Source organism: Notolepis coatsorum, assembly GCF_963971535.1.
Source record: "Notolepis coatsorum genome assembly, chromosome: 2".
Classification (NCBI taxonomy): domain Eukaryota; kingdom Metazoa; phylum Chordata; class Actinopteri; order Aulopiformes; family Paralepididae; genus Notolepis; species Notolepis coatsorum.
The window spans coordinates 173,074,740-173,088,954 of NC_140166.1; the positions used below are offsets into that span (position 1 = coordinate 173,074,740).

At 39.7% G+C, this 14,215-nt stretch overlaps 1 protein-coding gene across 8 annotated transcripts in view; it reads left to right on the forward strand.

Annotated features, from left to right (window-relative positions):
- tp63 (tumor protein p63) overlaps positions 1-14,215 on the forward strand; it is a 75,596-nt gene that overhangs the window by 24,338 nt on the left and 37,043 nt on the right. For 6 of the 8 annotated variants that reach the window (XM_084309241.1, XM_084309243.1, XM_084309242.1 and 3 more), the window contains exon 1: positions 11,575-11,737. The exons of the other annotated variants lie outside the window; for them this stretch is intronic. In XM_084309241.1, coding sequence (XP_084165367.1) covers positions 11,696-11,737 — 42 coding nt within the window. In that variant the 5' untranslated portion in view covers positions 11,575-11,695. Of the gene's footprint in view, positions 1-11,574; positions 11,738-14,215 lie in introns of those variants that run through there. 8 annotated transcript variants of the gene reach the window in all.

Sequence of the window (14,215 nt, forward strand, 5' to 3'; positions counted from 1 at the left end):
TGACATCACTATCCAGCTAAATCTAAAATGGCGGCGCCCATGGCAAAAACGGGGAAATTACATTTGAGTTTTCAGACAAATAAGCAGGATTTCACATTTGATTATAGGACCATGTCTTACCCAAGGTACACAACAAACAAACTAGGCTCATATTGTTTAACGCTTCATCTCCCCTTTAATAACTTAATTATTAATTAGCCCATAAGTCATTACCAGGAGAAAGACAATAATGCAAATAGTCCATTTGTTAGTTTAATTAAATAACTGTATTCTAGAAGTGAAAGACGCGGCACATAACTTACACTGCCAGACCATATTGGAAAAAGCAACCTGAAGGCAAAGGAAAAAATTACTAAGTTTAGACCTCCATCACACATTCACACCAGAATAACTTACAAATATAACAAGTGCACAAGTGAATTATGTTTGTAGTATATGCCCGACCAGTTGTCCTCCAGCATTCGTTGTCAAGGTGCAGTTCAGAGAAACATGCCTTTTCCACAGTCCAGTTGCACAACCACTGGGGCCAAGTGAGATTCTGCATGTAGGCTTTGCTTGTATTGAGCATAGAGGGGATATTAGAGGGAAAGGCCCTGTTTATAATATCTTACTGCTGCTGGTGCTTCTTCTTCTCCTTCTTCTTTTTCTTCTCCTCCTTCTTCTCCTCCTTCTTCTTCTTCTCCTTCTTTTTCTCCTTTTTTTTCTTCTTCTCCTCCTTCTTTTTTCTTCTTCTTTTTTCTTCTTCTTTCCTTCTTCTTCTCCCTTTTCTGCTCCTTCTTCTTCTCCTTCTTTTTCTCCTCCTTTTTCTTCTTCTCCTTTTTCTTCTCCTTCGTCCCCTCCTTCTCCTTTTTCTTCTTCTTCCCCTCCTCCTTCTACTCTTTTTTCTTCTTCTTCCCCTCTTTCTTCTCCTCCCTTTTCTTCTTCTTCTTTTTCTCCTCATTTTCTTCTCCTCCTTCTCCTTCTTCTCCTTTTTCTTCTCCTTCGTCCCTGTCTTCTCCTTTTTCTTCTTCTTCCCCTCCTCCTTCTCCTTTTTTCTTCTTATTCCCCTCTTTCTTCTACTCCTTTTTCTTCTTCTCCTTTTTCTTCTTCCTCCCCTCCTTTTTTTTCTCCTCATTTTTCTTTTTCTTCTTCTTCTTCTTCTCCTCCTTCTTCTTCTTCTCCTCTTTTTTCTTCTCCTTCTTCCCATCCTTCTTCCCTTTCTTCTCCTTCTTCTCATCCTTCTTCTCATTTGTCTTCTTTTTCCCTTCTTCTTCTTCTTCTTCTTCTTCTTCTTCTTCTTCTTCTTCTTCTTCTTCTTCTTCTTCTTCTTCTTCTTCTTCTTCTTCTTCTTCTTCTTCTTCTTCTTCTTCTTCTTCTCCTTTTTCTCCTTCTTCTTCTTCTCCTTTCCCCCTCCTTCTTCTTCCCCTCATTCTTTTCCCCCTTCTTCTCCTTCTTCTTCTCCTCCTTCTTCTTCTCCTCCTTTTTCTTCTCCTTCTTCTACTTCTTCTTCTTCTTCTTCCTCACTTCTTCTTAACACTTTCAGAGCCCAAGCTTAATCTTGATTTACCGCTTGAATGCCCACCATCCACTTCAATGTTAGCGTTAATAACGCCTAATCTATGTTTTTAATTATGGCTGTGTCTAATCTGCCCGTCGCTTATCAATGACTTGTTTTCCAGTCAACATTGTCGAAGCGGATTGTTTTTTTATCGGTTCATTTTCGTTTTATAGCATTTTGAAAAGCCCTCGTTTTCAAGGAAAATATAAATATTCCATGATAATCGCCCTTTACCGGAATATTCTAGAATACACAAAAACGTTGTAATTTTTCGGCCTATTTATGAATCGTTTTCAAATAAACGCTAGATTATCGATAGTATATGTGTACTTATGCACGCTATATAGGCGATCTGAAAAATCTATTATCTGATTTCCTCAAAGCGATCGCGCACAAACAGACACATCACACATAGGGCGAACGCTGAGATCTCAGCGAATACAACTCTGATTATCCCAAGTAAAATAGATTCCTTACCTCAGATCAGATGTTCTCCAAAAAGATCATTCCAATTCCTGATCGCCATTCCAAAAATCTATCGCTTTTATTTATCCAACGCTACATACCGTACATATGTATTCCACGCTGTTCTGAAGCTCCACAATGAATCCGATCGGCTTGGGTTACATGCCTGAGAAGTAAAATGTGGATTCCGGATTTTTCTTTTCTCATCCATTTTCATTGAGTCCATTCCAAAAGGGTGCATTACCATCTGGGGGACGATAGGGGGCGGTTTTTTCACATCTGAGCTCCTACAGGGGCTGCATACCAACGGGAGACTCGGTTGATGAAATATGAATTCAGATCGCTAATAAAAAAATAAAACGCTAATTGTCGTCGTGGGCATTCAGGCATTGGGCTGATAAAACGTGTTATGTCGTTTTGGGCATTGAAAGTGTTAAACATGGCCTAACCCTACAATGACATCACTCTCTCATACTATGTCTGATTCAGTGTGAAATGTACTGTATCCACCGGTCGCACCCTTTCAAAGAAAGAAAGTCAAGGAATTCTAATAATCTCATCTCTTTTGTTTTGGTAAGACTTGAGCAGCTACAGTAAAACTTTTTTTTACTGATTGATCTTCTCCCATAAAGGTTTGAGTGTGTGTAGGCAGCAGAGGTGATGTGATTGCTCCCCCTGGAGCTGTTCTGAAATGGCGTGGGGGTCACGGAAGGAAAGCGCTCCGAGTCAGGATGTAGAAATCTCTGTGTCAATTAGGCTGTAAAAACCAAACTTTACTTTCACAATGCAGGTGTTGACTTTAAAGGTGTTTTTTGTTTTCTGTTTTTAACGTTTTTTGTTGTTATTGTTAGCATTATGTTTTTAGACTTTTCTTTTATAAATTGCAAAAGTGTGGCAGTATCTCTTAGCAACATAATATTTCCAGATGAATTACACTTGATGAATGAAAAACATTCCTCAAAATGTCAACAAAGAGAAAACCAAGGCACCCTTTATCAAATGTTGAAATGCCTTTATTGTGGCAACATACCAAGAAGGGGATTTAAAACCATGACAACCCTTAATTATGCTCATGTTATACTTCTGTTTGAAAATCCACGAATCAGTCCCTAGATGATGACTCGCAAAGCCGCACAGTCATTGAAGTTTTTTCCATTTTTTTTCCAGTTTTAAGAAGATAATTTGATTATACTAGTATGTGACCTTTTAATATAGCCTTTAGGAAGGGCTGTGATATTATATCCCATATCCCCGCCCTAGCAACTACCCTAAAACTATCCATGACTTCTTGTTCACAACAAAGTAAGTGAGTTATACTGATTGACCAGTATAAAACTGAAGTGTAACACCATTCCCCCCAGGCATAATGATTTAGTGTAGCTCAGCACGACCGACAACCTCCTACTCAACAACACTATGTCAATATTTGGTGGCAGCAGCTCGACTTGGGTAGAGGTGTTAGGAAGTGCCAGTCAGTCAGAGACGTGTCCAAAGCCTCTCTGGGGGACTGTGGCTTGTGTGTTGTTGTCAGTATGGATGGGGAGCTTACACTGTCCAGGGGCAGGTGTCGGTGCCAGTGCCATCGCAGCCTGAAACATGATACTGAACTAATCTATCTGACTTAAGAAACAGACCCTTGAAAGGGAGAAATTGAGCAAAGCCTCTTTGGTCTGGGAAGGTGTTTGAGCTGCTGCCTGACCACACTATAGTAGTAAGTACCTTATAGTCCCCGCTCTCTCCTTTAAACCCAAACCATATTTAAAGTACGCAGGGACGGGATTAAGTGAGGAGCTATAGTTTGCTCTGACGAAAGGCCATTAGGCAGAGACGTTAGCATGTTTATTTGACGTATGGCCAAAATAAACTAGTGCAATTGAGATCAGTCAACTTTGTCCTGAAGATCTGTGTGTACGCTGCCTCTTTACCTTTGGGTATTATTCAGCATTGGAACTGAATCACAATTTATGATTGCTTGGCTGTATGTTCAGTGGATTCTTTTAACCATGTCTAATCACGATTTAGAGCCTTAAAGCCATATTAATGTGGGGTTATTCACGTATATTTGACCTGTAAATGGAATATTCTTTTGCGATTTGGAACTTTCTTAACTTTCTTAACCTAATTGCACATCAGAATATAGATGCATTTCTCTCCAGTGTTTACAAACATTGCCAATATAAACAAACCTATATAACCACAAAAAGAAATCAAAATTATGGTATTTATTGTCTAGTGTTAGTCCTTGTATTAAACCTGTTACAGTAAGATGTAGCCCTATTTACAGAAATTTCGCCTAAAGGTACATGCCCAAGTAAATGAAAGATTGCTCCACTTCTACAAGGTCAATTTGCATGTGCTTGGTATATAGGAACATCTATGGACCTCTGGGAATGTATTCCCAGTGTCAGACATATTGTCTCTGTTACTAGGCTTGAGTAAATCGTGATGAAACAAAGGAGAATATAAATTATGATTTTTTTTGCATCTTTGCCGGTAAATAACGCCATGTTAAAATTGTGCCGCCTCCAATCTCGCTCACTGAGCTCATTCACCACCTTCTTGAGATTAAGTGTACAAAACATCTAAGCAAATGCATAAAGGGAAGATGATTAAGCAGAAGGATTTGTAGATACAGTAATAATTATAATCCATTTGAATTATACATTCAAAATAGAATTATGAACTATAAATGACCTTATTATGGCCAAGTCATACATCTATGGATAGGGAAAAAGCGATAAAAGAGAGATATAATTCACATTATTCCGAGAAATTCTTATTTTCGGAAAGATTTAAAAACATCTGTAAACAAACGTAGTGCTGAAAATATACACTTTGACTGCTGTTTTGATAGGGTTAGGGTCTTTACTCTTGGCTACATTTGAAAAAGAAACACAACATTAATGAATACGGTCTGTATTTATCGATTTATGATAAAACAGCAGGGGGGACCTTACAGACTAGTGGTTAAGAGCTCAGTCAGCCGACTAGACATTGAAAACACGCCCCCATTATTATTTTATGTATTACTTTTAGCAACGGGGCTCCCCTTCTGTGTATGTTTTGATCGCTGATTGGGCCTTTAAAGTGATACCTTGGTATTTGGAATATTAGTCTGTCATTTCTTGTTGTAAGACACTTTGGCACGTCATGTCATGGTGGGGGGGGGGGGGGGTCAGAATGTCCTTCAGCGATACTCTTAAAAGCAATACCTCAGCACTCGATTCAAGGTAATGAGCTATAGCTTGCTGCTCGTAGCCTACCAATATGTTTCAATGCTTGTGACTGAAAACTCAACGTGGAAACCTTTTCCCACCTTGTACTGTAAATGCTACGGTGCTATAGCTCTCTACTGCCTGTGATGACGTTGTGCTGTAAAGTGTATGATAGGTGTTGATTTACAAGCTCACTGTCTTTGAACTTTATCACTATTGGATCAGGTTTAGGGCCTAATGTGTTACCAATATCACCTTAGGTGCCACTAATCTTTGGCTAAATCTATTTGGATAATTGTGACATTAACACTGTGTAATAGAATATACCCGGTAACTAGAATAGAAATACTTTATTTGGCACTACAAATCGCTCACTGTAAACAGTAAACATTTAGGTAGACAAAAACAAAAAGTCACGAATAAAAATAAATATAAGCCTAAGAATAAAATATGGTCCGGGATATACATTTCCTATGTTACATTCTAATATAAAATATACAGTAAAAATATCCAGAATATACAGTAAGTGTAGAATTGTACTATGTCGGTCTAAAAGTAAAAGTCCCGGCCCTCATTTATCAATAATGCGTAGAAATTGTTCTATTTTTGTTCCTAAGCACGGAATTTAGAATGTCTCTACACACAGAAAAATCGGGATTTATCAACCGTGCGTACGCAGGTCGTACGCACACTCCGTGTTGATAAATACCATTTTTTCTTACCGTCTATGCTCGTGCATGATTATCCATATATGGTAATGAAACACCCAGGGAACAAAATTAACTTTTTGACTTACCAGCCATTTGGCTAGTAGATTTTAAAAACTACCAGCCAGGCAGATTTTTTACCAGCCAAAAATTTTAAATAGCTTTTTAGTATATCGCCATGTGTTATTATTACTATATAATACTCTCATATGCTCTTTTCAATTAATATCATAAACAACATAAGGAATATTAGCATAATTTTGAGTGGACTGAAGGAATGAGTCAGCGTTAATAGTTTTAAATGCAAATAATTTATTGAAACATAGAAGTGGGGTCGGGGACACACACACTGTTTCAACTCACCACCCCGCATCATATTGTAGTCTAGTCTGTCTTCAAACTTCCACTCCTCTCGAAACCTTTTTATATTTGAATATCAACATTATCTGTGCATCCTCAGTAATCCTCAGTTTACTACAATATACTCCTCTCCTGAGTCCTGACTAGTGACTTCATCGTCTTTCCAAACGCACGCACACACACAGAGAAAGGGAGAGTGCCCCCCCCCCCCCCCCCATTTCCCTTTCCCCAGTCCACACTGTCTGCTGTTCTCTATGGCTCTGCCGCTGATCAGGATTAGCTTGTTAGCTTACGCTAACATAGCGTTCATTTCGGGCGATGTGGGCATAAAGGAATGGCGACGATGCAATGCATGTTAGATGCATTTGACCCGTTGTGAGAAGAAGAAAAAACCACAGACTTATTTCGGCTCGCAAAATAGGCGCACTGCTGTGTAGCTCTGCTCTCAGGGAACAAACTTAACTTTTTGACTTACCAGCCATTTGGCTGGTAGATTTAAAAAACTACCAGCCAGGCAGATTTTTTACCAGCCATTGGCGGTTGGCTGGTACTTATTTTGTTCCCTGGAAACACCCCCAATGGGATGTGAAATAATGGACTAAGCCGAGCGAACTCTGAAAACTTCACGAGCGAGATTGTTCACGGAGGTCTAAAACCAACTAATTTAACGCACTGTCGAACCAAGAAGACACAACGCGTGTTACGGGAGAAATACGCGACAGGCTGACGGACTTGTACACAGTGATGTTGGATATCAACGACTCCCTAAAGACCATTGCTGCCGGGGCAGCGCAAAATACTAATAAAGTATTTGTTAGTATGGTGTCTTAATAACAATGCTGGAATATGAATGCCTTTTCTTTGTTTCGTTCTTTTAAAGTTCGATTGGCTACCTGGTATAATATGATTTGTAGAGGCATACAATCTATTTTGATGTCGGTATTAGGTAGCCTATATAAATGATATATAATAGCATAGCCTACATTATGCAACAGACATTATGGCACAGACACAGAGCCCTGCGAAGCCTGCATACAGTAAACTAACTTGATCGTTAATCTAACTGTTGTCCTTGTATCTTTACGCTTATGAAAACATTAAATAATATGTATAGGCTATAGGCCCTCGTTTGGCCATAATAATAGCCTATTCTCAAATGGCTATCCGCTGTGGGCTATCTCCTCGCTGACGGACCAGTATACCTATATCATATCATATTCCTATGTCTCCAAGGAATCGTGGGGCTCTGGGGAAGAAAGGTTGGGAACCCCTGCTATAGCCTATATCCTTTATAATGTTATAGGCTATTTTATTTACAGTAGTCTATTTATGATTTGTTTCCATAGCCGGTCTCAGACAGTTATGCATGTGGCTGAGACAGATCGGGGTTAGAAGCTGCTAGGAAACTGCTTCTCGGCTACGAATTAAAGCCACGATTGAAAATAATGTACTTCCTTTCTTGACAATAGCCTATACTATAACAATAATACGAGAGCATACAAGAACAATGGATCTCACTGCCATGTAGCCTACGCCATGTGTAGCCTGCATATGTGATCAATAAAAACTCGAACTTGAATTCCATCACGTCTGTGTGGGAGCGCACAAATAGACTGTGTTGTCACAATGTAAATAAAAACGTGCACTGAAAAGTTACAGTATGTAGATGGTTGATTATTTGTATGACAGACAGTCAGTAAACCCTTGCAAAAAGTATCAGTTTTATTTAATGAATTGATATTTAAGTGATATTTTAATTACAGATACCCCAGTAATAACATTACAATTTAATGCGTTCCTCCCGGCCACCGGGATGCATTCATTTGGAATGCATTCAAGATGCATTAATTTGGAAAAACCTATTCCAAATGCTATTTATAGGGTTTGACAATAATTACACTAATGTCGCTATTTTACAATTAACTATAATGAATTACTGGTCATATGAACATGCCAGTGTTGAAACTAATGCACGAAAGCTTATTTCCGTGTTGCAGTCTTCATATTCTACCGCTGGGCGCCAGGTACACATGGTCTGAGCTGTGCGTAGATATACGTACAATGTCAAGCACACGTTCAAATTGATAAGTCCCACACTTTCTTTAGAAATGATCGTACGCACGGTTTACACACATATCTGTGCGTACGCACCATTGATAAATGAGGGCCCAGGAAGATAGTACTGTCACCCTGTGCTTATTGATGCAGTGAGGCACAGTAATGCATTATAAAGTCTGATGGCTGTTGGAATGAAGGACTTCCTGTGCCAGTCTACAATGTAATACATTGTAGACTGGCTGTACAGGTAGGCCTATGTGAAGTAGCATAACAATTATAACATACAATAGCCTAGTTTAGTTTATCCTCAGGCCAAGTGCACTGCATTTGAAATACACTTCGGTACAGACATCAGTATATTTGGAAATGCATCAACCGGATATTGTTTGTTTTCTGCAGAAGTCGTAGGCGTCAATAGCATCTGCTCTGCCATAACAATGAGTCCCCTGACTTCTTTTCAACCCTGCTGCCAACGTTGTTTTAACATAATTAGATGTTTGTTTAGCTAAGCTAATTATCACCTTGAAAGGGTTAGGCTAGGTCTTAAGTGAGGCCAGGCTGTTAGAATGGGCTTTTTTAAAAGTCTCTCTTTCTCTCTGTTTTTTCTTTGCGACCATGCTGACCTGTGTAAATGCAGCCCCGGGGCCTGAGCAGGGTGGGGCCAGTGATGGGGGGGCATTGACTTCAGGTTAGAGTTGAGCTCAGTGGTAACTGTGACCACGGGGCCCGGAGCTTATCTTCGCGCCTTGCAGTGATGGAATCCACTGCTCTCCTGTACTCACAGAGTCACCCACTTGCTCCTGAAGGCACCGCCCCACTTGTATTTACATCTGCACACTATTGTCTCACCGTTATTTCGATTTATTTTCTACTCTGATGTTGCATTTAAAAACAAAAAAAAACTAAAAACACTAGTCTATATATGTATTTCCGTTGCTTGTGTAATGTGTAGTGATACAGACTAAAAACACACTTCTTCAATAAATATCTGAAATTAAGTGATAACTTGGAATTTGGAATTTGAGTGTGTTCTTTTTTGTTGTGAGACACACTTTGGCACGTCGTGTCATGGGGGAAGAAAAGTCTGCATGTCCTTCAGCGATACTAAAAGCTCAATATCTCATTGAAATGGGCATACATACCCTCATCTCGCACCTTCTTGCCCATATGCACAGAGTTAATTATATTGATTTGTTATATTGTTTACACTGCTTTTTTTTTTTTACTACCTGTACCTCCCCTCCCCCCTCCCCCTTGCTGCTATGATGCCTGAATTTCCCCAAGGGGATCAATAAAGGAATATCTTATCTTATCTTAAATCAGCACTCGTTTCAAGGCAATGAGCTATAGCTCATATGTAGAGGAATGAAGAGAAAAAATAACTACTAACCTTCATACTATCTTTTACTAAAGAGTGATGTATAATACCCTTAGCTTCCAGAGTTGTACCCTTCCTGCTGACTTGTTGTACAGAACTTGTAACTTTTGATAACAGCGTCAGCTAAATGACTAAATGTAAATGTAATACAATCTCATTGTAATTCCATACCACGTAACTACCCTCTGAGTCTACACCAAAGAGTGTTGCCAGCCCCGCTACATTATCTGAAACAGCATGATGCATGTTTCCAAAACAAACCTACGCCAGTCATCTCTGATAGTTACAAGGTGTCTACAGGGGCCACACTGTGTTCCCCGGGGCCTCTACATTAGGATTGTGATTGAGGGTGCAAGGGGGGCCAATTCTCATGCTAATCGGCTCGGTAGAGTCCATGCTCTTCCAGCCCCACTAATGAAACCAGTTCTCACTTGTGGTGTACAGTAGTTACAGTACAGGGTTACAGTAGTTACAGTACAGGGTTACAGTAGTTACAGTACAGTGTTACAGTAGTCACAGTACAGGGTTACAGTAGTTACAGTACAGGGTTACAGTAGCTCATTTGATGCAGTCTTTTAACACTGGCTTTTAAAATATTTTTTACTCTGCATCGATTTATACTTTTTCCTATTCAACTTCACTTCCATCTATCATTTATTCAATTGATATTATCTTTCTTCACTTTAGGCAAATCCTTTTGTTCATATCATGCATCTTTGAAAATAGCCAAACATTTTATGAAGTGGCATCTTTGCAGGGTGCGAGTGAAATAAGATAGCAAAGTCATATAAATGGAACTGCTGACGGCTGCAAGATCTGCTGTTACTTTGTAATGTATCTATGTTTTCCGCTGTTCAGTAGGAATAAGATGAATATGAAAACTCTTTGCTACAAAGCAACAGTACATTTCTTCAAGGCGAATGTTAGCAGCGCACTCCCAATTAAAGGTGAGTAGCTAAGTGGTATTTCTTTGTTAAGATAAGTGTTAAATAGCTCTACATTCCTACAGTCATCGCTGATATAGAGTGTTTGGTCAGTAACAGTACCTCCGCTCTGCAATAAACAGAACATTTGTTTTCTGGTATCCCGTTCTCACTTTATCCAATCAGGAGAGAGAACCCTAGATATCTTTTACTTAATTTTAAGAAATCTTGCCAAGCCAAATTTGCTTACTGCACTGGATTATTATATTTGCTTAAAAGTAGTTTTATTTCTTATTTTTGTATGTGTTTTGTATGTGTGTGGAATTCTCTCTCCTGATTGGATGAAGTGGGAACGGAGAATGTATAAAATACATGGGAATGTATTTTCTGTTTTACTGCAGAGCGGAGAGACTGGGAGACCCTGTCAGAATGGAGAGTTATTATTTTAACATGCAGACCACTTATTTGAACAATAAATACCATACATATATAGTATATAAATTATATCTTGAAATAGATCAGAAAGATATGAAAGAGGAAGTACATGCAGGGAGTCTGTAGTTTTGCTTATATTTATCATAGAGGAAATCAAATAACATAAAATAAATATTTTTTTAAACGCAAGCACGCAGTAAATGCATGTATATTTGTATAGGTGTAGTATAAGATACCTCCACGACTAGGTTTGATGATACAGTAGTTCAAACGCCGCTCAAGTCATACACTAACTATCACACACCCCGAGGAGTCCCACAGAGCTCCAGAGGAGAGGCGTAAGGAGACACAGAGAGAGAGAGAGAGAGAGAGGTGCTTCTCCAGGAGATGGGTGTGGTACTCAGGTATTGGCCAGGTAGCTCCCCAGACCCCTCCCCTTCTCCTCCCGGTATATATGACATTCCCATTGAATCCTATAGAAGCCTACTGCCTGTTCCCTCTTTAGCATCTGTTAGTCCACATCACTCTTTTAGAGTCAACAGTCAAGGGAACAGAGTTGTGGAACCCTGGAGCCAGTGGAGCAAACAGCGGCAGCTCTGCTCAACCTCAGCGCCAACATGTTGTACCTGGAGACGGGGAGCGCCCCGACGTACAGCGAGGTAAGGCCCACCGGAAAGGTGCCCTCCGTGGGGGGTGCCAGGCAGTGCGCCCGTCCCCTCTGGTTGGTTCCCACGAACTCCATGACATGATGTTTTGGGTTTTTATTTTAAATAATAATAATATTAATAAGGCCGGTGGGCCTTGAGTAAGAGGTGCATTTTGGAGACTTCAGTTTCAGGTGGTGTGATTACATCAGTTTTCATAATTTGATTTTTTTTCAGTGGTTCCTACTCGGTCGTTGTATGTGGCCCTGGTCATTTTGATTTTAGCACATTGGTGTATTCGTTATCATTCGCCGATGATATGTTACTCAAATGAATGTGGAAAGAAACTGAGAAGGAATAACGGTTAAGGAATAAATTAGTTGCATTAAGTCACTTTAACCAACGGGACCAAGATGCAGTTGGGATGTTTTTTTGTGGCGGATTCCTCTTTGTTTGCGTTTCGATTCAGTGAAATCGTGTGTGTGCATGTGTGCGTGTGTGTGTGTGCGTGTGCGTGTGCGTGTGTGTGTGTGTGTGTGTGTGTGTGTGTGTGTGTGTGTGTGTGTGTGTGTGTGTGTGTGTGTGTGTGTGTGTGTGTGTTTTCAGAGAGCAGGGGAATGTAAACACCTGGGGTGTCTGCTGAATGGAGCTGATTTATGAAATGGCTGCTATTTGGCTTGGGTTGGATTATTTGGCCTGCTGTGATTTAGTTTGATTCCGTTTGATCTGTGCTTGCTGTGTGCCAGTAGGCCCTACGGTAAAAAACCAAGGCATCCAAAATGGTTGATAACTGGGTGTTATGGTTTTTATTTTTTTTATTTTTCTTTCTTTCTTTTTTTCTTTCTTTCTTTCTTTCTTTCTTTCTTTCTTTCTTTCTTTCTTTCTTTCTTTCTTTCTTTCTTTCTTTCTTTCTTTCTTTCTTTCTTTCTTTCTTTCTTTCTTTCTTTCTTTCTTTCTTTCTTTCTTTCTTTCTTTCTTTCTGTCTTTCTGTCTTTCTTTCTTACTGAGAGGCCTTTTAAGGAATAAAAAAGAAATCTATTCTTTATAATTTTTCTCTGAACAAAATCACATTCGACGAGAGTGATCAATAAGCGAAAGCGCGTTCATTTAACCCCCATTGATCTATCTGGAGCAGCCATAGGACTACGATTGGGAATGTGGCGTTTGATTAGTTCAGCGGCGCGTGTAGTTCAAGGCGTCGTGATACCAACTCCACTGTTGCTCCATCTCGTTTTAAGGAGAATTGCTATTTGGAGACAAACCCAGGTGGCTCAACTGATGAATGTATCAGAGTTCGGTTCAAATAAGGAGCAGAGCTATATCAAAATGTAATAATTTATAATAGTTATAAGGGGTTCCTGAAAAATAGGTGACTCCTGGAATCTGAAGTTACTCTTAGAAGCAGGACCCTTTTTTCTTTTCTAAGTAGAAGCATGCATGTTAGACCCATGGAAAAAAGGTTCTACAACTAAAAAGCCCCAAACCATGCTCTTTTTTTAGGGATAAAATGACCATGTCTTAACAGTCTTTTTATTTGAAAGCAATAGGGGAATGATTGATGGATCCTTATCTGCTGACAAGAGAGAGCGGCTCTGATTAGATGGGCCTCAGAAGGGGCGGGTGAGGGTGAGGTGGTTGGCACCATTTTGGTTACATCTTTTAGGATTTCAACATGTAATTAATTGAACATAGAAATAAGTTGATTTCCTCCATGAATTTGACAGAACTAGACTTGTTTTCTTTTCATTTACAAAGTAAATATGTCTGACATATAAACTACTCTCCAGATTCTTTAATTTTCAATTTCATATTTTGCATCCACACAATCAAACTATCAGAACTATCTCATACAAACTAATGTATCTTATTCTTATATATATCAAGCCATAGTTATTAGTTATTATAAAAAATTAAATAAAACAAATGAAGGTTTACACACTGTTCCTAACGGTGACATTTCAGCTTGGGCTTGTGAGATCACAGGTCAGAGCAGCTTTGCTTGTGTGTCCAACGAAATCCCACTGTTCAGCTGTCAGTCACTAAGTCTGGGCTTCTTGGCTTGTTCTCTGCTCTCTTTTGCTTGGATAGGGATTTTGTGTTCTATCCTGAGCCGGGCACAACAAAGTGCTTCTTCAGCCGAGTCTCCTTCACCCGTGTGCGTGTATAGCCTATGTATTTTAATTGGAGGTCCAAAAGTAACAATAGCCCAGCTTTTGCTCGCGTTCATCTCTTTGTTCTGAAAATTGTAGCCTCTGTCTCCCCCCGCGTTCTGCATTGTGTCTGGTTACATTCTTTGCGTTTGTGTTTTTACCTCCCAAATCCCGCATCCAAACACAAGCCGTCGAGCGCTAAAGGACTGTGATCGATTCTCAGATTGCAGGTTGCAGATAGCAGGTGTGTCAGGTCGCTGTCTTTTAAGTCGCGGAGCAGGGGGGGTCCTTAAGTGGTGTCCGCCTCAATACCTCCAGTGTGTTAAGGTATCAGGTTCCCCCC